General features: G+C 42.5%; 1 protein-coding gene across 1 annotated transcript; it reads left to right on the top strand.

Annotated features, from left to right (window-relative positions):
• The first annotated feature begins 3,813 nt into the window (after positions 1–3,813).
• On the top strand, positions 3,814–22,548 carry AKR1D1 (aldo-keto reductase family 1, member D1). Its single transcript, XM_010084212.1, has 8 exons — positions 3,814–3,989; positions 8,441–8,557; positions 12,998–13,075; positions 15,280–15,402; positions 17,128–17,237; positions 17,713–17,878; positions 18,653–18,735; positions 22,368–22,548. Exons 2-8 carry the CDS (start codon positions 8,546–8,548, stop codon positions 22,408–22,410), a joined length of 615 nt encoding a protein of 204 aa, XP_010082514.1. The 5' UTR covers positions 3,814–3,989; positions 8,441–8,545; the 3' UTR covers positions 22,411–22,548.
• Positions 22,549–23,168: the final 620 nt, after the last annotated feature.

A 23,168-nucleotide genomic window follows, 5' to 3' on the forward strand; every position in this document is an offset into this window, starting at 1 on the left:
CCTGCTTATTTGGGAATGGTGCAAGAATAAAGGCCTACCTGAAATGAGTAGACAGCACAGGCAACCACATTTTAGATAATGCACACTACTGAGTATAACCCCCAGTAAGGAAGAGGAGGTCTGGCTTTCCCAGTAAAGGTGGCAGCTCTGCGGCCAGACAGCCCGGGAGGCATTGCTCCATCAGCTGCTGTGATTGAACTGCCGACCCTTGTACACCACCACCATGACATGTAAGAGCAGTCATATCACAAACTTCTACCTGCACTTAAGTAAAAGTTGTTTTTCAGTTGATAATCTCTGATATGGTCACTACTAGTCAAAGACTATTTCCATAAAAGACCCAAAAGAATAAAACGCCTCAGGCTGAGCAGCGGGGTAGAGGGGTAAGATCCAGGTTTGTGCCTCCTCTGATGGAAAGACAGATGCGCAGTGATCTGAGTCATCCAGCTTTAATATGTTCTGTCAGGAAACAATGGAATAAGATATGACACTTAAGGCAACACTTCTAAAAAGCAGCAAAACCACAACATGACTAGCCTGTGCAACTCATCAGCACAGTTTACCACAGCCCATTACTGGAGGATTTGGAAGGATTAGATATGTGAAATGCTAGAAATGATAGTTTCTCCATTAGAATGAAAATAAACATGTGGTATAAAGTTTCCAGCCTCACAGATGTCCCAGACCTTCAGCTGGGATGGTTCAATAGAGGCAGGATTTTCCAAAAACAGTTCCCTAGGTTGCCTTGAATTTTTATATGAAGCACCTTAGACCAGAATCTGTCAGAACTAATACACCACATCAGATGAAATGAACTAGTGCAATGAAAGCATTTATATTTAACGTAAAGCCATCTCCAGCCATTGGTAATCAAGGCCTGATCCAAAAAAAGCCTCCTCAAACCCCTAAAGAATAAGATTAATCCTTGAGATGGAGGAGTCTTTCACAAATCACAAAAGATTATTTGTACAGATGTACGTAAGTTCCATGCAAAAAATTAAGAAATACGTAGAAATTCAGGTCTAACACGTTAACTGATTCAGCCAAAGGCAATGGCAGTAACTGCAAGCTTTCTCATTTTCCTTTATTCCACCCTCCTCCCAAGTCTGCAATTATGCTGTTCCCCTTTATGTGAGACTCTGCCTTCTTCACCTATTCCTTCTGCTTTTGTTACTGACCAAACTGGCCCTGGTGTTTGAGAAACTCGGTGGAGTTTAGCTTACAGCTTCAGGAAATGACCGGGAGCCATGTTCATGCAATCTCTCAGGAATGCAGAAAGAAGAGAGAAAAAATTCTAGGATCAGGCCCACATCCCATTTTCAGGCTCTTCAACAAAAGGGAAAAAGTAAAAAAAAAAAACAAACACATTTTTTTAAATCTCTATTAAAGTAATGCATCATTGTACTCTACATGTTCTGCTTTCATACACTTGAATGGTAGAAGTCAAATGGGCTGAAGTAATGTAAAAGTCACACTGTCTGAAAAACCAGGTTCCACAGAGAAAACACTGATTGCACTTCTTAAAATATATTTCTCTTTTAGGTCACTCGTCATCACTTAGACTTCAGCTCACAAGGCCTTTAAGCTGGGTCCCATTTCTCTGTGCTGGTTAGCCTGAGCTTTGCACTCGCGGCTACAGCCTCTTGCAGCTCATCATTGAGACAGAGGTCTGAGGTTACTGTCCTCAGTAACTGCAGGCTTGTAGTACTCATGTGAGAGCTTTTTGCCTCTTGCCTTCCTCAAACCCTTCCTTGCAGGTTCAGGCAGGGACAAAGCAATGAACACATTGGAGGTTGTCACTGCTCCATGCCTCGTGCTTCTCTAATGCTGCCCAACATGCCCAAAGTGAAAACTAGCCGTTGACTGAGCCTGAAAGGCTTTTAGCTGCCATGATCTTCATTACATCCCACTAACGACTGGGAAAGGGCCCTGGCAGGGGCTGAGCGAGCGTTTGGGAGGCTCCCACGGTGAAAGCAGCAAAGCATTCAAACAAGTGTTTCGTTGTGTGTCTCAATTAAGCAGACAATATTGTGTTGTCACTGCTGTAAATATTTTAGCATGCCAAATTGTGCTGTTTTGCTTCTCACTCACGTCTGTAATAAATAATGTGAAGCATGAGCAGCTTTGCATTTTAAGTAACCTTCAGGCAATGCATCACGGAGTCCCGAGTCTGGACAGAAGTCCATCCAGTCACGTCCAACAGCGGGCAGCCTGGACAGGACACTGAAGAGCAGAGTAAGCAGGCAGGGACACGGTCCCATTACCCCAGAATAATCTGCCACCAACCTTTAGATCTGGAACTGAAAGACAGAGAGGTTGACCCCCATGGGTCTTCAGCAGTCCTTCATAGACCTTTCTTCCATGAATGTGGAAGGGCAGACCAGTGTCCTTAGTCGCTGCAGCATCCCACGGCAGCTATGAGTTTCACACATTCTAGTTCAGCAAGTAGTGGACAAACAGATGCTTATTTTATGGCAAACTCCCAGACAGACAAGGCAGTCACTACTGTCACAGGACAGCCTGGAGGGAGAGGAGGGAGACCTATTGCTGTGGTGAAAATTGGTCGTTCCCAACAGCACCTATTGCCAGTCCTGCTTCTTGTCCTTCCTTGGCATCAACAAAACCAACAAATTTTACATTTATCTTCATACCCTGTCTCATTTTCAGATGTCTCTGGCATCTGTTTTCTTCACAGGAGAAGCAGCGTGATCTTGGCCCTTCACTTGAAGGTGGCAAAATTCACCTCTGGGCATTTGCTGCTGGCAAACAGCAGTGGAGCAGAGCAGGTTGACTCACCCTATTTCAGTTTTCCTTTAAGTGAATCAGATGTCCCTGTCTCAGCAGAGCAATGCCTATGAAAAGGGTGGGAGAATAGTGTTGCTATGTGTCCCTGAGAGCTCTTGACCGCCACCACTTAGAGCTGCCCTCTCATTATACAAAATGTGGCAACAATAAGATGTTCTCAGTACAATTTCAATGATCAAAGGATTTCAGTGACCAATCTTATGCTTCTTCACTTGGTTTTGCCTACATGTATTTTGCTTGCCACATTGGCTAATGGTAAATATGACTGTTCGGGGAAAAAAATAGGTTACTCTGAATTTCAGCAAAGATAAGTAAACATAAGTTCAGCATACAGTACAAAAATGCCACTTGGACTTATTAAAATATTTCCTGGGCTCATCTTAAGCTGAAGCAGTAAGATGTATATAATGTACACTAAAGCATCTACTGGATCTTAGCTGCACTGTAAAGCAGGTGTCCAGAACTGGGAATACCAGTAGGCAATCCTGAGCTATCACCCTTTAAATTGTGATACCACCAATGGTAAGCTGATTTGAGGAAAAAAGTCAAATCCAAATTCCTGCTCTGCTGAAAGCTCTACTGGACCGTAAGGTATTCAAACAGCCTCTGATCAGGCAGGTAGTTGAGCAACCAAAAAGCTTTCTTCCACTTGAGTAAAGGATTTTATCAAATGTCTGTTGCAGGAAAGCCCTTGCTCTCTAGATAAGAAATTCTGAAATAATTTTCATATCAAACACATTCAAGTCTACTTTCTGAGGATTCTACTACTCTCCCTGACACAGAATTTTTTACTTTGCTCCTTTTTCTAGTCTAATTTCACATTCCCAACAGTTTTGAAGAAAAGTGCACAGCACATTTTTATTCATAAGTTGAAACACAAGCGTCTGGGTATGTGATGGATGGTTCAACTGGATGAACTCCAGCATGAAACTTGTTCATATCTCAGGGACTATAGCGTTGCAAGAGATGCGACCAGGAGGCTGGAACAATGTTTATTCTTTTTCTTCTCCCATTAGACTCCCAAAGGTTCCTGTCTGGAGTCAGTGAAGATTGCCATTGATACTGGTTACCGCCATATCGACGGTGCCTTTGTCTACTACAATGAGCATGAAGTGGGACAAGCCATCCGGGAGAAGATTGCTGAAGGAAGGATCAAGCGAGAAGACATTTTTTACTGTGGCAAGGTGAGAAGCTTGCACTCAGATTATTTACACTGAATCCAGGATTTCTGTGAATAGGCTTCCTTAAGAATGCTGGTGGTCAACATCTGGCATGCTTCCAGACCCAACATCCTTTATTTTTCTTCCCTAGCATTACCATAATGCCTCAGAGCTTTACGAGCACTAGGTTTGCTGTAAATCACAGAAATAACCGTTGTTCTCAGTTTAAAGCTCAGTTAGCAATGGGAACCATGCAACATCCATTCTGCCTAACATTGTAAGTACCTGCAAGTTTAGACCATTGCTACACTCAGTGCTGCTGCCTAAGCAGTTAACTGTCCTACACGTCATGCTGGCATGCACATTTATATAGTCACACGCTAGGCCTGATCTGGACAATGATCCTGCAAATGAGTTATTTTCTGTTAGAGCAATTCTCTGTACAGGTTTGCCGTGAGGTTGCACAATGAAAGTGGGGGGAGCAAGCACGTGCATGCAAGTGTCTGTGCACAGGAGAACAGCAAGTGCTTACATTGGTACTACTGCCAGAAAATTACTCATCAAGTTACACCTTTAGTTACTGTATCACCTGTCATTAAAAAGTTCTAAGATGATGAATCAGCTTACTTGAAGAAAAGATGTCATCACACTTCTTTCTAGAGCAATGAGGCTGGAGTAACACATGAGCTAGCTAATGCTTTAAAGTCTTAGCCATAAAAGTTGATTCTCTCCTAGAACAATGAAACCCCTTGTCCAATGATGCATCCTACAAAAGCTGTTACAACTACGATGACTAGATCCCAGGTATAAGCGAATGTTCATTGCACACTGCAGAATAAAGATCAGATGCCCCCAGAAAGTTCATGGTGCCTCTCCAGTTTCTAATGGAGTTTACGGCCTCAAGTTCCCCTTCCTGCAGTGCTTCTTTGGACATATCAGGCTAATATTTTCCCTTTCTCATTTCCCAAATAAGACGTAATCCACAAAAGTTACTCAACAGCCTTGTAAATAAATATCACAGTTCCTAGAGTGAAAGATCCCATGGGATAAAAGGCCCATTTCTGTGAGCAATTTAGTTAAGCTCTGTGATCTGGGAAACGAAGCTTTAGATTGGGTAGTTTGCAGACCAAGTGGATTTTTAGCAGCTATAGACCAATTTCCAAGTAAAGCAATTTCCAATCTGCAAAGTATGCAACTCTTTTCCAAGTCTCTGCTCAGTTCTGCTGGTAACAACCCTGCCATCCTGAGAAAAGCTTCGCATCCTCAAGTTTTCCACTTTTATCAGGGTAGTCTCTTGGTCTCTTATATGCCAAATATGTTGATTTATATCAGTCAAAATATTTTATTATGACTGTTTTATCATTTCATTACTGCAAATTACCAGTAATATTTCAAATCAAAAACAAAAGGCTGTGCCAAAAGGTTAGAACCAGATGTCCTAAGAATTTTGAGTCTTTAACTTTCCTAACTTCTTCCCCTGCAGTTTATTTTCCCATATAAAGCTTTAGGTTCTGCAAAAGTGCATTTCTTGGTAAAACTTTATCAGGATTCCAAACTTCATTTTTTTAAGCCTTTATATATGCAGTTGTCTGATCTAATCACTAGATGATTTTCCTAGTTGGTGATCACTACCTAAACATCGAGCCACCTGTGAAACTGCACTTGATTTCTTGATTGTAAGTTCAGTTGTTCCTTAAACTCCAGATCCTGCAAGCCTCAGGGCTGCAACTCTGAGTACCATGATCGTCAATGCCTGTGGTTCCAGCTTGCCATGTGACTCTGAGATGGGACGTGCATGCATTTATCTTTCTGTTGTATCCTGTTTGTGCTTAACAAAATTTCAGGTGCTCAGGGTGGTAGTTCATTAGAGCATCTCTGTAGTCTTTAAAGAGTGCAAAGGCAGAAGTGGAAAATAATCTGCAACCAGTTCAATACATCACAATCCAGGATTTTCACAGGTTTCACTGAACATTTTAATAACAGCTCTGAACTTCCCAGGAAGTGTGGGACTGGATGTTCCTTGTCTTATGAGCTTACGTATTTTCAGTTTTCTGTACCTTATTAACTTATGTATCTCACGAACTACAAGCAAATAGTAAGCCACCAGTAGATACCGCAGCCATTGATTGGTAACTCACTGATATGAACTGTTGCATCTTCTGGGAAACATGGTAGATGCATCAGACCATTCTTGAAGGTAGTCTGCACAACAAAAGTTGGTTTTGTTTTCAGCCTTATTGACATCAGAAGTACTGGAAATTCCTGAGACCTTTCAGATTCAAGCCCCTCATGCAGATCTTTCCTTAAACAAAGATGATGCAAATTGAAGGCTGGTCCATCAGCAGGGACTAACAAGAACATCCCTGGCAAGTGGCAGTGTTACTGGAATAGTGACTTGGTGCAATCGAGCTGCCTCTGCCAGTTGAAATAATCAGCACTTGCACTTACTTGGCTCGTGCTGCTGGCTGGCTGATCAGGCAGAGCAGCTCAGCATCCAGAAATTTTAGAGGTTTTATATCAACTGCCAACATCTCACTTGGCTTACATAGTAAGACCTTTTTGGTCTCCTCTTTCATCCCAGGATATTTCTTTCATTAAACTAGAAGTAACATTTCCAGGAAATGTGGTGGCCTGAAATGCCAAAGCCAGCTGGCAGCTTTGACTGCTCAAATGTCTACGTGGGTTCTACTTAGGTAGATAATACAATAACTTGTACAAATCACAAAAACAGTTATGAAACTCTTGAGTTTCCATGGCATCTATGTATTAACATAGTACAAATGCCTGCTATTTCTAAAGGCTGTTTCTTTAGAACCTCTGCAGTTTTTTAAAGGGAAGTATATTCACTGGCAAGTACTGAGCTAAAAGCACTGGGCTAGAAAGGGCACTTGGAAAAACTGCTTCTGAACTATCAACATATCTCAGGTTACTAAATTTCTGAAACACAGTAATGAAGCAAACTAAACACGAAGAGTATACAGACTCATTTCTCTATCTATATTTAAGTCCAAAACAACATCTCATTTTACATGTAAAATGCTTAAAAAACAGGAAATCCAGTGGAACAGCTTAAAACTCTGGGAGCAGGACCTAGGACTCTACTGTAGTACACGTCAGCCTGTGTAACCACTGTCTAGCGATCATAAACTCTTTATGCCTTGCAACTTACAGCTTGGGAAGGGGTAGTACGAATTTCCAGGTGCCCACCCCTTCTTTGATTTGTCAGCTTAGGGCAGAGTCAGGTGTGCTGCTCTCAGTACAACTGAACTTCAAGATAACTTGTCCTTGCCTCTGCAAGCCAATAGTTATCCCCTGGGAAATCAACAATCAGGTTTAAAAAAACCCAAACACCTAAAGTACTTTGCAGCTTACCCAGGCTATGTCCTTTGACACTTATGATCTTCTGAAAAGGGCAATAGAAGTGTTTTGTTTCTCAAGAACAAGTTCATTTTATACCTTGGCATGTGGTGACTGCCATGTGGTGACAGAACTGGCTAGACAATGACCATAACAACAAACAGCATGTTTTTCCAGCTAATAAAGGTGTCAAAAACCTCAACATGACTCCACATGTCAGTTTTGTGCATTGAATAAAAAAGATAAAATAGCCCAGTTTATTGTGTGCAAGCAAATGGCGCTTTAAATCTGCTATTGTGTGATAATTCTGATTTTTGTCAATTTTAACTGCAGCAACTGGTTTACAAAGAGCTCCTGGTTACTAATTACCATGCTGTGGTTTTATTCTTGCAAGAGATTTGCTTTAGCAGAGCTCAGTTAGAGAACTAAGCACACTCCATAGCAACCTCAGGGCATAACCCCACAAGGAAGCTGTTGTGATTAAAGAGGTTGAAAAGGCTGTGCTTTAACTAGTCACACCTGCATTACAGTAACTAAATGATAATATGGCTTTCATTGAGGACTGGGGAGTAAATGAAACCTTGCCTAGGTCAGGGAGGCAGTCACCGAGGCTCCACAACCACAGGAGAAAACCAAAAGATTCTCTTTGTGCTGGGTGCTTGGCTGTTCAATAGCTAATTCACATGATCTGAGCTTCTGCCTTCAAACATAAAACTGACCACAGATTTCTTGTGGGAACATAGTTTTCCAGTGAAAGCATATGCTTGGAAAACAGAAGGAATCTGCCTAAGTTCATTGAGCAAGAGTTTGCAATATACTCAACTCAGAAGGACCTGTCTTGTAATAAGCAAACATGTAATGGCTTTACTGGGTCAGCACTGGGACAGTCCTGGGCAAGGATTCCTCTCTTAACCTCTACATCTGCCTCTGGCAGAGGACAGGATAAGGCCCCTCACCTTTGTCTTGCAGTGATGTAGACCACAATATCTGTGCCATGCATAACAGGCTCTGTCAGAAGACCAAGAGGTGGGGGGGGGGGGGGGGGGGCGTGTTGTTTGCTTGAGGATGCTCACTATCCATCCTGGCACCCAAATAAGAGCCCATGCTTGCTTCCCCAGCTGTGGAGTACCTGCCACCCCCCAGAACTGGTGCGCCCCACGCTGGAGAAAACCCTGAAGATCCTGCAGCTGGACTACGTTGACCTCTACATTATTGAGCTGCCAATGGCTTTCAAGGTAAAAAGAAAAATTGCCCTAAAAAGTGCATGGTTGGCTTGAACTAAGGTCTTCATCTGGCATCCTCCTTGCAGTTTCTAGTCCATGTTGAAAACAGCACTTTGGCCTGATAATGTTTGATATATACTGCGCGCATACATTTCTCTGCATTACCCACACAAAGAGTCTTATAGGCAGTGTGAGAACAGTTACTGAGAGCTGTAGCTTGGGGTCTCTCCACTGGAAGGACAGGTCTCCTAACTGGGCTTGAACTCTTCCTGTGCTGAGGAATTACTGTAGCTGAAGTAGCACATGTGTCTTAATCCTCTCTGAGCCATGAGGAGGGAGTCACTGGAGGAAAGTGATTATACAAAGCAGTGAAGGGCTAGGGGCAAAATTTGGAGGGGGAGAGGGAAAGGGAAAAAGCCACCAAGTTGATTTCCTTACCCTGTCCCAAAACTCAAATCACTTCAGTAGTATTAAAGCCACTGGGCAAATCATGGTTATGATCTTAATTTCCTTAACTCGAGTGCTCCTCTCAGACAGCTTCAGTAGATCACATTTTGTCTCAAATACAGGTTTTCCATCTCTCACTCTCAAAAGTTAAAGCCTGATATTCCATCATACTGGTGGCTCTGGGCAACCTGTAGCCAAAACCTTTGAATGCAAGGAGCTCACATCAGAGTTGCATGCCTCCCTTGCAAGGTGCTCCTGCAAGTCCCCAAACCTTCTCATTTCAGGGCCATTTGTACCTTGCTTTACAATTTTCCTCTGCAAGTATGAAAGGCAAATTAAATAATAGTGAAATTAGAAGAATGAGTGGTTTTGAACCAATTAAATCTTTTTTCTTAGAGAAAATAGGGTCAGGCAGTTAGCTGGCTAATTGTTTCTGTGTGATGTGTAAGCTCTAAACTGGCCCCTTTTTGCAAGGAAGGTAGTTCTCTAACTATTAAAATTATATTTTACTGTGGACTCCGAACTGCCAGAAACATCAGATAGCAAGCAATTTACCAATGAAGCAATCACCTTACACCTGCCATTCCTTTTCCCCCAAGGAAGCCATACCCCATTAAGACCTGTATAGGAGTAACTGAACTCAGATATGAAAACTTTATTTATACGGTCCCACGTATGGAATCCTTTTGGGTTAATTTTAAAAAACTTCCCACCACTTGCAATTTCCTGTTTCCCTTTGCTTGTGTTTGTATTCTCTAGTAGTTAATTCTCCCACATAGTGAAGGTCATTGTCTCACAATATAAAGATATAGACAGATGGCTTAAAGTAACGTACATCTGACTCCCTGAGGCCTATATCAACAATCTGCGTTGTTAAAGGAGTAGCAGTCCTGCAGAGTCAGTCATGTCTCCCTTGAGAAGAGAGAGGACAGAAGTCACTTTCTGCCTGATTTTTTTTTTTTTCCGTGCCAAATCCAAAATGAAAGAAACCCACCCTTTTTCAATGGTGACAGGTTTCCTTTCTTTGTGCTCTCTCTCACAAATACACCCATCCCACAGGCAGTGCTTGCCTTTGGTCAGGAGCATGCAGGTGTAACGCCAAAGAACTTCTACTCTACCCTAGTCTGCAAAAGTTCGTGCTTTCCTGTCTCCCCAAAAGCCTTCTAGAAAAACTAGTATTTGCTTGGAAATCAGTGAAGAATTTGAGACAAAACTTACAGTCCTGCTCTGAAACCAGCAGGAGAGATGCCTCTGCAGGGCCCAGCAGTGCAAGCTCCCACAGGGGCTTTAGGTAGAGTCAGAGGAATCAGTTTTCAGAGAGCACCACTCAGAGGAGGAATGCCCCACCACGCCAGCACTTTTGGGTGGATCAGGAATAACTGGCATCAGGGGTGGCATTATTCACTGACCTACCAACATCAGCCCGCACCTCCCTGTATTTTTCCCTTCATGCAGATTCCCCACTCAGGACTTTTGTCCTTCCTCCCTTTGGCTCAGTGGTGGTGCTCAGCCACTCTGCCCTAGCAAGGCAGATGACCAGCAGGAACAGATTTCCTCCAGGCCACCGTGTGCCCTCTGCCTGGGGACTCATACCCACTGGCAGGTTTTCCAGGGGGTTCTGCTCCAGCGACTGAACCATCAGTAAGCAGGTACCTGTGCACTAAATTATCTCCAAGTCCCTCCTAAACAAATTAGTCTATGATCTAGCAGGAAAACAGGTATTTTAACCTTATAGTGAACAAGTCTCAGACGAGTATCTTCTTGTCATTTTTAAGAGAATAAATCGAAACAAACCAATGGCCTCACTCTTTGACTTCTTATTGCCTTGTGTTTATGCAATAGGCATTCACAAGTTGTTAAAATTGCTCTCTTGAGAAAGCCCTCTTGTCAAAGACCATTTTGTGAAAATGATGGGATGTGCAGATCTGTCTTCCTGCGTCTGTGTTGGTGAAGAAATTATTATAATGGGAGCAGGGCTTTTCCTCTCAGTGGTTACCAACTGCTGTGTTTTAAATATGCAAGTAAGTAGTCTGGTAGCTTTTGGAGTGCCTCCCGACTTTGAACATGACAAGATATGATGCAAGCCCTGCATACATAGCATCAGTGACTGTATGGTGTTGTCCTACTTATTTCAGTGCTTATACAGCAGCATGGCAGGAAGCCACCTCATGGTCAGTCTAAGGTGCACAGCTGTCTCTAAGAGAACTACAAGAAAAGACAACAGCTTTTGTGGGAATGACTGGTGCAGCGTGGTCCATGAGAACCCAAAGCTGAGAAATGTGACCAACTTCTGAAAGACCTTTTCAAAGACCTAGTAACCACCATCCTTGTCACCATCAAAACACTGCCTTTTCCTCAGCCCTTTATCCCTCTCTTTCCATCCACAAACAGTTCCTCCATTCAGGAACTCCCTTGCATAAGAAAGGTAGCTTAGTGGAGAAAGTATTGCCTGGAGACTATTAAACAGAGACAACTGTACTTCAATACCTTGTGCAGTTTCCTGGAGGCAGGAGGAAGAATTGAGCCTTGTGGAAATCCACAATAGCTGGCACCACGTATCTCAGTCAAGTTCATCTTCAAGCCCCATTCATCCTAACTTTATGTGTTTTTTAGAACACAAGTGGTAGAAATAGAAGAAAATAGGGGGTTGATAAATTAGCTAATGTAATTGTTCTATATTGACTACTATAAAAAGTAATGTTGAACAGAAGCTAATTAATTAGAAGTGGAACAGAATAGAAAGGTCTTGAGTTCAGACTCATCCCTTGAACTCAAAGAAGTCCAACTGCTATACGTTGAGCTTGCAGTTCTTGGAGAATCTGCTGGGATATTATGGGGATGAATGGTTTGTTCCAAAATACCATAGAGTGGTTTTGTAAACAGGGCTTCTCCACCCCAAGTTATGATGGCAAACAGTTTACTTTCTAATAGAAAAATGTACCAAACAGACACCTACCTCCTTCTAGTCAAGATTTTTTTTTCAGCAAGACATCAGCAACAAAGGCAACAAGTCGTCTTTGTGGAATTCATTGAGGAAAACCAGCACATTTGGAGAAGACAGGCTTAAGCCTGTAACTTAGACCTCAGCCTCTGAAATCTGAGGCTGTGTTTTCATTAGGCTCACTTTTCCCACGAAATGCCTTGAATTTGAACTTCTGTACTGAATTGGGAGGTGCCAGTTACTGATCATATTAGTCACAGTGGCATGTTCCCCAGAAGTTACCCTGTCAACATCTTGTACCCAGGCCTTTGAAGTGTAGCAGTTTGCAGTCAGATCAAGTGTCAAATACTACTGAAGGGTTTTTATGAAAAAAAAGGGAAATTGCTATCAGACAAAAAGGAGGGAGGTGTTAATGCATTGCCTGAAACAGCAGTGAAATGATGGGCAAATAAGAAAAAGCTGAGCTTGTGAGATACCAGCTTATAACACATCCCTGAAGTCTTGTTCATGGGGTATAGAGATGAGAAGAAAAGTGTTCCTAGTGCCCAAAGTGGATAATGCACTTAAGAGGCTCAACAGCCTGTACTGTAGCTATACATGTAGCCCTTTACAAGTAGGTCTTGGAAACAGTCCCTCCAACTGCTGGGAGCTGGTACTCTTCCCAGGTGCCTAGGACACAAGCAGGATCAGGGGAAGGGCTGGGAAGAAAGGAAGGAAGAAGTGGAAGAGAATACAGGTTGGTACTGTAACCCAGGCCTTTGGAAGGAAACTAGTCCTTTGGATGCCATAATGTTAAGGTCAAAAGTTTATTGAAAAACAAGGCCATACAGGAACTCCTGAGTGTGCACTCATGTGATAGTTGAGAAGTGTATCCAAGGACAATCTAGCAGTGGAGGATGTGGTAAACCCAGCATGAATGACCTGTTGAACTTATAGTGTTTCAGAAAGCTTTTGGATTTTTTTGTTTGTTTGTTTGCTAGCAGAAACAGAGCCTGTGGAAAAATCTTTGCTCCGAGGAGTGAAAATTTTTCATCAAAGCACATAAGTGTGGTTTTACTTTTCAGCCTGGAGATGCAATCTACCCAAAAGATGAAAATGGAAAAATTATCTACCATGAGACAGACTTATGTGCCACTTGGGAGGTAAGCAAACACAACATCCATCTATATATGCTTTAAAAACACAGATCCTCATTCTCCCTTTTACTTGTGGCCTTCACAAACAGAGCTGAGGCATATTGACAGGGGAAATGGATCGAATTCTACTAACACCATGGAGCTAAATTTTACTAAGGTCCCTAAGGATGTTGCTTCATGCCATCACTTAATTATTTTTATAACAAAATAAAACACTGTTGAAATATCTGACATCCACATTCCTTCTTTCAGAGAGTGCACTCTACATTTTCTAGTTGAGGTATCTGTAGGTTTTTACCAGTCTCTCCTCTTTAACAGATCTTTACAGCAGGAGAAAGTTGGAGGCCTAAGAAGTGACTGGATCCTTCTCAAAAAAAAAAAGGAAGCTTTTCACCTTCAAGTTAAAACAGAATTTGCCCTAAAGGTCACCGTAAAGAAAAAAAAACACCACAAAAAAAACCAAAAAACCAAACCTTTCCTATCAGAACAAGTTCACTCAGTTCTAAATTGAATTATCTGATGAGAATGCAGAGTTCTTCTGTTAAGGAAACTTGGAGGGAGGTAGCATTCGCCTGAAAGATTGCATCCTAAATTTATTTGTGATGTGCTCTAGTACTATAGCCAGATATCTCCTAAAGCCTACTGTCACTTGACTTCAGGATCTCAGGCAAGGCAGAAAGTGAGATGAGCATCTCTTCATGTTCCTGCCTTTCAAAGCCTTGGACGCTCCAATTCATGGGCAAAGCTGGTCAGCTCTCCTTCTGCACCAGGTCTACTGCAAAAGCATCATTAACCCAGCCCACTTCACACCAAGAGAGATAACATGGGTGCTACTGCACACTCAACTTCATCTTGCACTGTCAAGAGCTGGATAATCATGTCCCAATTAGCTCTGCTCAAGGTGCAGCAGACAAAGATGGAGAATGGGTGAAATTCTGAGTAGGAGAGAGCCTGGGGCAGGCTTGGGCTTTCCCCGGTCAACTGAGCCATCCAGATTGGGTCTGAGGGGGAACAGGGACTTCCACGTTAGCTGTTTCTGTTACTCTAGTCTTTGGCTGATGCAGTTCATTCCTCTCTTTCACAGTCTAGTTGCTCAAACGTTAAAAGCAACAGCTGTCCGAACACTTATGTTTTTATCTTCAAGCTGCTGTTTATTGTAAAGGATATATTGTAGCAGGTCACTCTCTTCAGCTAATAAGCCAAGAGAAAAATAGGTGGCAGTGGGTGTCTGCAAAAAATATCATCAATCTAAATGAAACCGTCTAACCTCAATCCAGATAATTTCACTCTCTCAGTAGCGTGCTAGCAGGCAGAAATGGCTCCAGATGACGGTATTTGCTGACTTGTCACTGAGTGATACAAAGCATATGAGGCCAGCTAGAGGTCATCAAATACATGGTGCCTCTTACCTCCCTGCTTGCAGCTCCTGTGAGACAAAAGAATAACAAAACCGGCAGGAGGGGCATTCAGCTCCATGGTGGGGTCTGCTCTGCCTCAAACAGCCACTGAATCATGTGTGTGCACTTTCTGGCAGCAAAGGGGAAGACTGTAGGAAAGGATGCTCCTTCCCCTTAACAAGCCAGCAGATCAAGCTAATGAAGACCAGGGAACTTATTCATATCTAGTATTCATAAGGCTTTCTCAGCTATTAGGATTTGTCTGAAGTGCAGAATATCTAGAATTCTTCTCTCTCCCCTTTTTTTGCCTATTTTATACTATACTAAAGTTTTCTGTGCTGGTTTGGTGATGTGCCTTGCCAGATACTTAGGGGATTTCGTGGGATAGAGACTTCATACAAAAAACTCTCATACAATCAAAAGGAATAAATTGACTCATCAGGAAAGCAATCTGTTTTGTTCATTCTCCCTTTTCCAGCTTTGAGGCAGTGCTAAAGCAGCGTAAAGTAAGCAAAACTCTTTGAAAGCAGATGTCTGGCACTTGTATATCTATATCGCAGATTAATCTTTCTGCTCTTCAGACAAATTCTACCTTCACAGGAGGGTTTGGTCTGAAAAGCAGGTCTACGCAGGAATGGAGTTTAGAATAGCAGAATGGCACCAGCCTTCATGCTAGTAGAGCTGTTAGTTTTGCTGCAACAAAGGTTTTTCTGCAATCTCAGGAATGGACTATCTTCCACCTTCCTCTAAAATGCATGCTCCAAGGAATCAAGCCAACATGTGGGACTCCACTGGTCTTTGCTTTCTTTGCAGGCTATGGAAGCATGTAAAGATGCAGGCTTGGCAAAGTCTATTGGAGTATCTAATTTCAACCGCAGGCAGCTGGAGATGATCCTGAACAAGCCAGGACTTAAATACAAACCTGTCAGCAACCAGGTATGAGTGCAAGCCGAGAGCAGTTCCTGCCACGGTGCCACTGCCCTGCAGGGAATGAAGAGGCAACACGTGGCCCAAGCCACCATGTGCAGAAGGGTGACGTACACTTTGCCACAGATGCTGCCCTTTACACTGTCACACATCCATTTCTAGCTTGAAAATATTACTCATCCTATCTAGGCTAAAGATAAATATTTGAAGATGTTGGAACGATTGCTCTCCTCAGTTCCTGCTCCAGGATTATAAAAGTGGTGCCTCTGTGCCAAGCTCTGTAACAAGACTGAATGCTGAGTCAATTCAGGTCTTAAATCTCTGCCATGTACCTTACTTCAAGTCCAAAAAATTCCCAAGACAAACCACTCAGGGCTAACCCATCCTCAGTGAAGCCATGTCTACCTCAGCTGACACCAAACCAAAACAACCCTAAGTATCAGGGTTCCTGAGTCACTCTAAGCTTCCCAAGTTTAAAAGCCATTAGAAGTAACTCCTAAATTTCCTCTACTTGCTCTCTGGTACCTTTCCTATAAGACATCAGTAAGAGTTACAGGAAAACCTAAATTAAAGAGGAGACCCCATTAAGCAACCAACTTGAGCTTAACAAGCCCGTGAAGACGATAGGCATGTCTGAGTTAAATCACAGTAGCAGGGCTCAGAGAAGGCGGTAAGTGTCAGTAACCCCTCTGAATGCCCAGTACCTCCAACTCTGGCATTTGGCAGCTCACTGCATTTCCTAGAAGTCACTGGGAAGCTCTTCTGACTCATCTGGTACAAATGAATACCCAAAATAGCAGTATCAGAGAAGAGGCCAGAGACCAGTTGGGACCAACTTCCTACCCTCTACACATGGCCTGGGGGGCTGCAGCCAAAGCCTTCATTTCTGCCTTTGGCCTGCAGGGAAAGGCAGCTTGTGAGACAAGGAAATTCCAGCACCCTTCACTAGTATTAACATGCCTAGCGGGTGCAAAATGCAATTGGTGTTTCTGGAGTGCCCCAAGACTGCACTGAGCATTGCTGCTGCTTCCTGGGGTTGAGGAGAAGTGGGCAAAAGATTAAGCTCAGTTTAGGGCAGCTAGTGAGCAAGCATAGATGTAGCTTCAGACTGCCTGCAAACTGTGGTCACCTCGTAGACAACCCTTTCCTAAAGGCTAAGAACACAGCCAGAAAATCCCTGTCTGTAAGGGAATGATACACAGTATTTGCAATCTAGAAGGTCAGAGCTTGTAACAAGGTCATAACCATTATGGAAATGTCTCACCTTTTACATATTCCCCCTTCACCTTTCTATCTGGGACACCTTATGCCAACACTTCTGCTAAAAACAACATCAGATTAGTCAGCCTGAATGCAAGAGGCAGAGAAACAAAGATCTGACCCACATGAGATGAGTTGCCTTCTCAGTCTACTTCCCTAGTAAGTTTCCCTCACCTCTATCCCCTCCCCCCCCACCTCATTGCCACCTTTCCACCGGTGGCCAATAAAGACTCCCTGCAGACAAACTATAATCACAGATGTAGATCTGCTGTCCACCAAAAAAAAAAAAAAATCCTTCACCCAGCAATGTACAATTAGAAAAGTGACCACAGATTGAGTTTCCCTATTCCCTGATTTACATGTATCATTTCCTGAAAGTATCACCTGGTCTGTAGCTCTCACAAATATTGGGACACCATCTGCTTCTCTATCTGGTCCTGTTGATTAATCATTCTTTCTATGTTACTCTTGTAGGTTGAATGCCATCCCTACTTCACCCAACCCAAACTCTTAGAATATTGCAGACAACACGACATTGTTATTGTTGGGTACAGCCCCTTGGGAACCTCAAGGGATGAAACATGGTAAGTCCCCATGTTACTTTCTAATAGCAGGGCCACTATCTAGGAAAAGAGTAATAGTTCTCCACTGCTGGGTCTCTGCAAAATAACTTTGCCCCCATTTTTCAAAGTAGTTTTGAACTTCAGTATCTAAATATTACTGTTATGAATGTAAACTTGCAACACTTCTGCTGCACGCTGTCATCAAGAAATGCCAGGTGTCTGTATATAAGGTCACCTTAGGTCTCCTCTAACAGAAGGCAAGTGTCTGTAACTGGGAATGCAGTGAGGAAGCAGAAACTAAGTCAACATTAGAACATCACATACGAAGCTCCCTTTGACAGTCCACTAACCTAAATGCCAAAGCTTTTCCCTCATCTTTCGCACTACTTATCAAAAAAGTTGCAGTCTGTCCACAAACAAGTATGTGTTGCTATGTTTTGACATTAAAGATAAGGGAGGTTTTTTTGTTTTCTTTTTGTCCCCAATTTTCTTCCAGGGTAAATGTGTCCTCCCCTCCTTTACTGAAGGACTCTGTGCTGAATGCCATTGGCAAAAAGTACAACAAGACAGCTGCACAGGTTGCTTTGCGTTTCAACATCCAGCGAGGGGTGGTGGTCATCCCAAAAAGTTTCAACCCACAACGCATCAGAGAGAATTTTCAGGTAAGTTTGTACCTTAACGGTGCATGGATGAATCCACTTACATGGGCTTGGCCCTACAGAAAGTGATTTTCCCATTTCTTTTTGTAAACACAAGGCTTCACCAATGTCGGGGTTTGCCACTTTTCATGCTTTTTGTCCCCATTACTTAATGGTACTATGATATGACAAAAATAGAGCAGAGTAGAGAGGAAATTTCAGTGTCATCCAACCCTCTGGACTGGCTAAAGTTCCAGCTGCTGGGATCCCAGTTGCAGCAGTGAGAAGCACAAGTGAGGTGAAGTAATTTGGTAGGTCAGCAGCCCAAGGTTGCTGGCTATCCGTGTTTGGGAATTACTTGTTCTGCCCAGTCTTCAGGTATGGGGCAACTTTGTTAAGGAAGGGTTGTTGCATACAGATGTCCCAGAAAGGCTCACAACCACACAACCAGAAAGCATCTGGCTTGACCATCACACCCAAGTAAGATGAAGCATTTGCTCCTGTGTCCCTTGCAACACTAAGTACCTACGCTGCTCCCCACTTTCCCTGCCAATGTATTGCTTCCAAAGCTGGTGGACCAGTACTTGCCAGACTACCTTCCCTTATTGCAAGAAAGCATAAGCAAATGTGACTAGACTTATTAATGTCCTGAAGACTTTCATATAAATGCAAGCAAGTATGGATTTGTGGGGAAGACAGCAGTGGGGAGGGGGGAAATGGGACTTCTGAAATCTGGAACATATGAATGTTGACAGTGTCAAGAAATGCTGACTTACTCCTAACATCTCCTTCCATTAGATCTTTGACTTCTCCCTCACCGAGAAAGAGATGAAAGAAATTGAAGCCCTGAACAAAAACGTTCGTTATGTGGAACTGTTAATGTAAGTCCAGGAGGAATCCTAGATCATCACTGAACATTCCTGTCTTTTCAGGGGATTTTAAAACATAAAACTTCATTTTAATTTTTTTTTTTTTTATAGACAACCTTATTTTAAAGTAAGGCTAAAATATGGGAAGTCTTTAATGAAGCCTGAATATGCTCCTGGACCCATTGCAAAAATAAGGGTGCAATATTTGCTTACAGCTCAGAAGTCAAAAGCCCACCTAGTAGAAAGTTACTGTATCTGGCTATTCCATCTCTGCTCCATCTCCTTAAATACTTTCTGCTATAATGATGGTCTGATGGTCTCAGCCACACACCAGGTGTAGCATTGCCCCTGTCTAGCAATGTGGATATCAGAGCTGAAATTCAAACAGGAGTGCTTTCTTGTCTTTCCCCTCCTTCCAACAACAGGCAAGCCATGTTCCTGCTCAAGTGCAATGGCTTATGGATCATAAACCCAGTGTTTCCAGAAGCAACTTGTCCTAAATTGCCATGTGGAAGGTTAAGAATTAAGAGCACTGCTACATGAAACCACAGGGCTTAACGAGGGCTCTGCTCCTTCTCACTTAATACTTTGGTCAGAACATAAAAATTTGCCTTCCCAACTTCCTCATAAAAAGATGATACATCTTAGTGACCGCAAGTGGTCAGAAACTTTGTTTTGGCCTTTCCTTTCACACTGTCTTCTTCAGCAGTCTTCCTCTCCCGCATTCAGTTGTACCTTCCTGTATGGAATGCAGAAAACCATGCAGCTTGTTTGACTACTAGATGACTTCTTAATTACCTCTTCTGAGAGCTAACAAGGCTTTATCTCATGCTGCTTGTAATCTCAAGCTTATGACCTAGTGTAGTTTTACCTCATCTGAAGGCTGCACTACCCCAGAAGGCTCAGACTGACCCAATATCTCTTCCTGAAAATGAGGCCATTTGTTTTTCCTTCAACTTAGGAGCGTGTACAGTTTGTGGCCCAACTTCACACTTTCCCCTTTGCAGGGCAGTCAACATGTAGCCAAATGCTAGAGATTAATTTCCATTCATTTCTCTTGTTACCTTGGATTATCTTTGTCTTGCCAAATTGTAGTGCACACAAGCACTAAAAACAATGAGAAGCAGGGGCTTTATAGCACTCTAAAACATTGACTTTTGCTCAAAAGTTGGGGGAACGTTGCAAAGAAACAAATAAACCACTTACTGTGCTGCATAGATATGACAAGAAACATGAACTAAGTTAAAAACATCATAATGACATCCATCTTTCACATTTAAGCTCAGGCAGGTGCTCTGAAGCTTTAGTTTCTTAAAGCTTCAAATAGCTTCCCATCAATTAGCAGCCCTTAGTTACAGAAGGCTTCTCACAAATGGCCTAGCAGATTCTTACATGTGTTTTAGTATTTGAAATTGTTTGGGTTTTCATAGCTAAATTGAGCATTACATCATTTAAACTTTTAGTGAGTATATACATGAAACCTTTGTGCAAATACAAGTGTCTTTTCCAGAAGCAAAGTTAAAGGATGCAAATGCCCCAGGAGAACTTTCTAAACCACTGATCCAAAAACTAACAAATTTAATGTTTTGCTTTAGTACACTAAATTTGGTCACTGGAGGCCACCGAGGACAAGGAAAACAGGATGCATAGGATGGACATTGCCAGCACTATTTTTCACAGGAGTGCCATGTTTGGGGAAAATGCTTAAATACAGTCTGACTTAAGCTATGAAAAATGCTTTCTTGGAAAAGTGATGTTGCCGTGTAAGGAGCAGCAAAACATGTGTCTGTCTACTATGTGTTCTCACCCTGAAGTGTCTGAAATTGACACTGCAACAGATGAATTACCAGCCTAAAGAGAATTCTTATTTCATCCAGCAATATGTATCTGAAAAAGTGAAACCATCATACAAGACAGACTTTTGGTTAGTCAGCTTTGTGCAAAACCTTCTACTGCCGTGATGCAAATGCCAGAAGGAGTGGAAAAAAACAGCTTTCCTCTGGCTCTTCCAGTTATCAGCTACTATGGGTAGTGTGTGTAAATCTGTTGTTCTGATGGTGTGAGTAAGCCCACGTGAACAGGATATTGCCATCAGTGGAATGAGTTAGCAAGTTAAGTATCTGAGCAGAAAATCGAGGTTTTGTAAAAATTAGTACTCTACAAAATCTCAGTCTGGAATGACTTGGAGAAAATCAGAAGTAGTGTGCTGGGCAAGTTTTACATTAATCTGTCTGCCTGATTTATCTTATGCTCCCAGTTTCTGCTATGGGTATTCTTCCTTACCAGTTATTCCAAGCTGCATTGACTCCTCTGAGTGAGTCATATTCAGTCAAAGAACTCAGACCTTTGAACATGCAAGATGTGATTAGCAATCATTCTCCATAGATGGAAAGTAGAGATTATGACACTGGCAACTCAGACATTGTCAAATTATACTGAAACCAAACAAGCCAAAGTGTTGTGGCTTGTTTTTTTTGAACCAACTCAATCTGTTAATGTGTAAACACTTCAGCTTGGCTGAATATTGGAATGAAATGTTTTGACACAACCAATTCAAAATGTTTGATGCCTTCCAGTTAGTTAACTTCAATATTGTGAAATGTATCGTTCCCAAATTGGAAGAATTCACAGCTGGGATAAATGCAAGCATTTGTTGTGCTCTGCTGTAAGGCAAGGCAACCAGCTGCCATGGCGCACCTGAGAATGTTATTCACAAATTTTTTATTTTGCTAATGGAAAGCATTTGTCAGGCCAAGGCATGTTGTTTAGCATCATTTTTGCAAACAAGAAAACCCACAACAAAAAACCAAGTACCTCTCTCAAGTCTGTCAACAATGACCACTTATTTTTTCACCTGCAGTTGTCCCTGGGAATTTTCTTCTTGCCTTTTGTAATGATTCTGCATCTTCCCCAAGCATGCAGTTTTTAAAATGGAGCCTGAAGCATCTCTGCCTTTGTTAGTATGCAACCATGAACAGCCTTTTCTCCCCTGAACTGGGTCACCCCAAAGCTTCTTTGTAAATTCTCTGCCGCTGGTGCTATTAACCTGGCGGCGCATCTACATCTAGGCTGAGCTAGAGGACAGCCAGACCTAGTCTGGATACGGCAGCCATTTGGAGAAAGCACCATACCAGACTCAGACCTGTTCATGCCGCCTCTAGGTGCATAAGCCAAAGTACAGTCTGGTGACTCCATCTCTCCTTTCAAATATAGCCCTTGTTTCTGAGGGTCTTTCTAGACATCTGAACAAAGTAGTATTCCCCTTCCACAACGCACACATAGTGAAGCTATCCTCCTTCCCTCTAACACTTATACTAACCCAAGTTAAATCTGCAAATATAGCAAGAATAGCCAACATCCAAACTCCTGTTAGTTCTTCCCCTCTGTCTTTAAGGCATGCAGTCTGTAGGCCTGAAAAATGGTCCTTCACTGTCCTCTTCTTAAATGCACAGGTTTGCTTCCAGCTATGCAGGGAAAATTATTCAGAGCAGACAGCTTCTGAGTAAGCAGAAGTGCTTTCCATGAAGGCCACCTATGTATTGCAATGAAGAGAAGAGTTTTGCTAGGCACACAATGACTGCATCAGTGATGTGATATCTTGCTTCACCTGAGAAGCTCACTTGTTCAATCTGACCTATCCACAGGTGGCGTGACCATCCAGAGTATCCCTTCAACGACGAATACTGAAAACAAGGTGTGTCCAGGCAGGTTCCTAACTCAGTGCCATCAGGCTTCACTGAAAGAGATCCAACATTTGGTGCTTTGACTTCATGGGAGACTGTTCAAATCAGCATTAAAAACATGACGTTTACTTCCTCTTGTCTTGTCGGTCTCTTATTGCTACTGGAGAGCAAATCTATTTAACATTGAATCTCTGGTTTTGGCTTAGGAGGATTTAACTCTGAGCATTGAAGCTTCAGAGCTGACAGCTGATAAAATCAAAGATATCTCTTGAAAACAAGCTCACTAGCTCAAGCCAAATAATTTTTTCACTCAGTGGCATTCTTCACTGAATTTGAAACAAGAAGTTCTGCTGCAGTAAATGTGAAGCAGTATCATTTTGTTTCACAGCTCAAATGAGAGAAAGTTAGGAGTGGGGAACTAACTGGATTTGAGATTATACACATACATGTACTGATATATATAGATAGATAGATATATTCTCTGCTTCCTGCAGTGGAGTCAGTTTCACCCTGACCAGCATATTCTTCAGCTGCATACATGAGCCACATTCCATAGGTACATCCCAGCTGGCTCTACATATAACTAGTTCAAGCCCTAAAGCATTATAAGCATGTTCATACGCCCCCCACCTCAGCTGAGGCCCTCAGTGAAACACAGGAGAGACTATGACTATTGCATCCATACTTGACCTGCTAAGCAACACTATGCAATGCCATCCCTGCATATGCAACCTGGAGCTAGCACTAGTGAGAGCCTCATCT

Source organism: Pterocles gutturalis, unplaced genomic scaffold (assembly GCF_000699245.1).
Source record: "Pterocles gutturalis isolate BGI_N339 unplaced genomic scaffold, ASM69924v1 scaffold33790, whole genome shotgun sequence".
Taxonomy (NCBI): domain Eukaryota; kingdom Metazoa; phylum Chordata; class Aves; order Pterocliformes; family Pteroclidae; genus Pterocles; species Pterocles gutturalis.

What these genes read in the sequence shown, in the direction of transcription:
- AKR1D1 (XM_010084212.1), top strand. An exon ending in ACTTATGTGCCACTTGGGAG is followed by an intron (nt 13,076 to 15,279) that starts GTAAGCAAACAC and finishes CTTTCTTTGCAG; the next exon opens with GCTATGGAAGCATGTAAAGA. An exon ending in ACCTCAAGGGATGAAACATG is followed by an intron (nt 17,238 to 17,712) that starts GTAAGTCCCCAT and finishes ATTTTCTTCCAG; the next exon opens with GGTAAATGTGTCCTCCCCTC.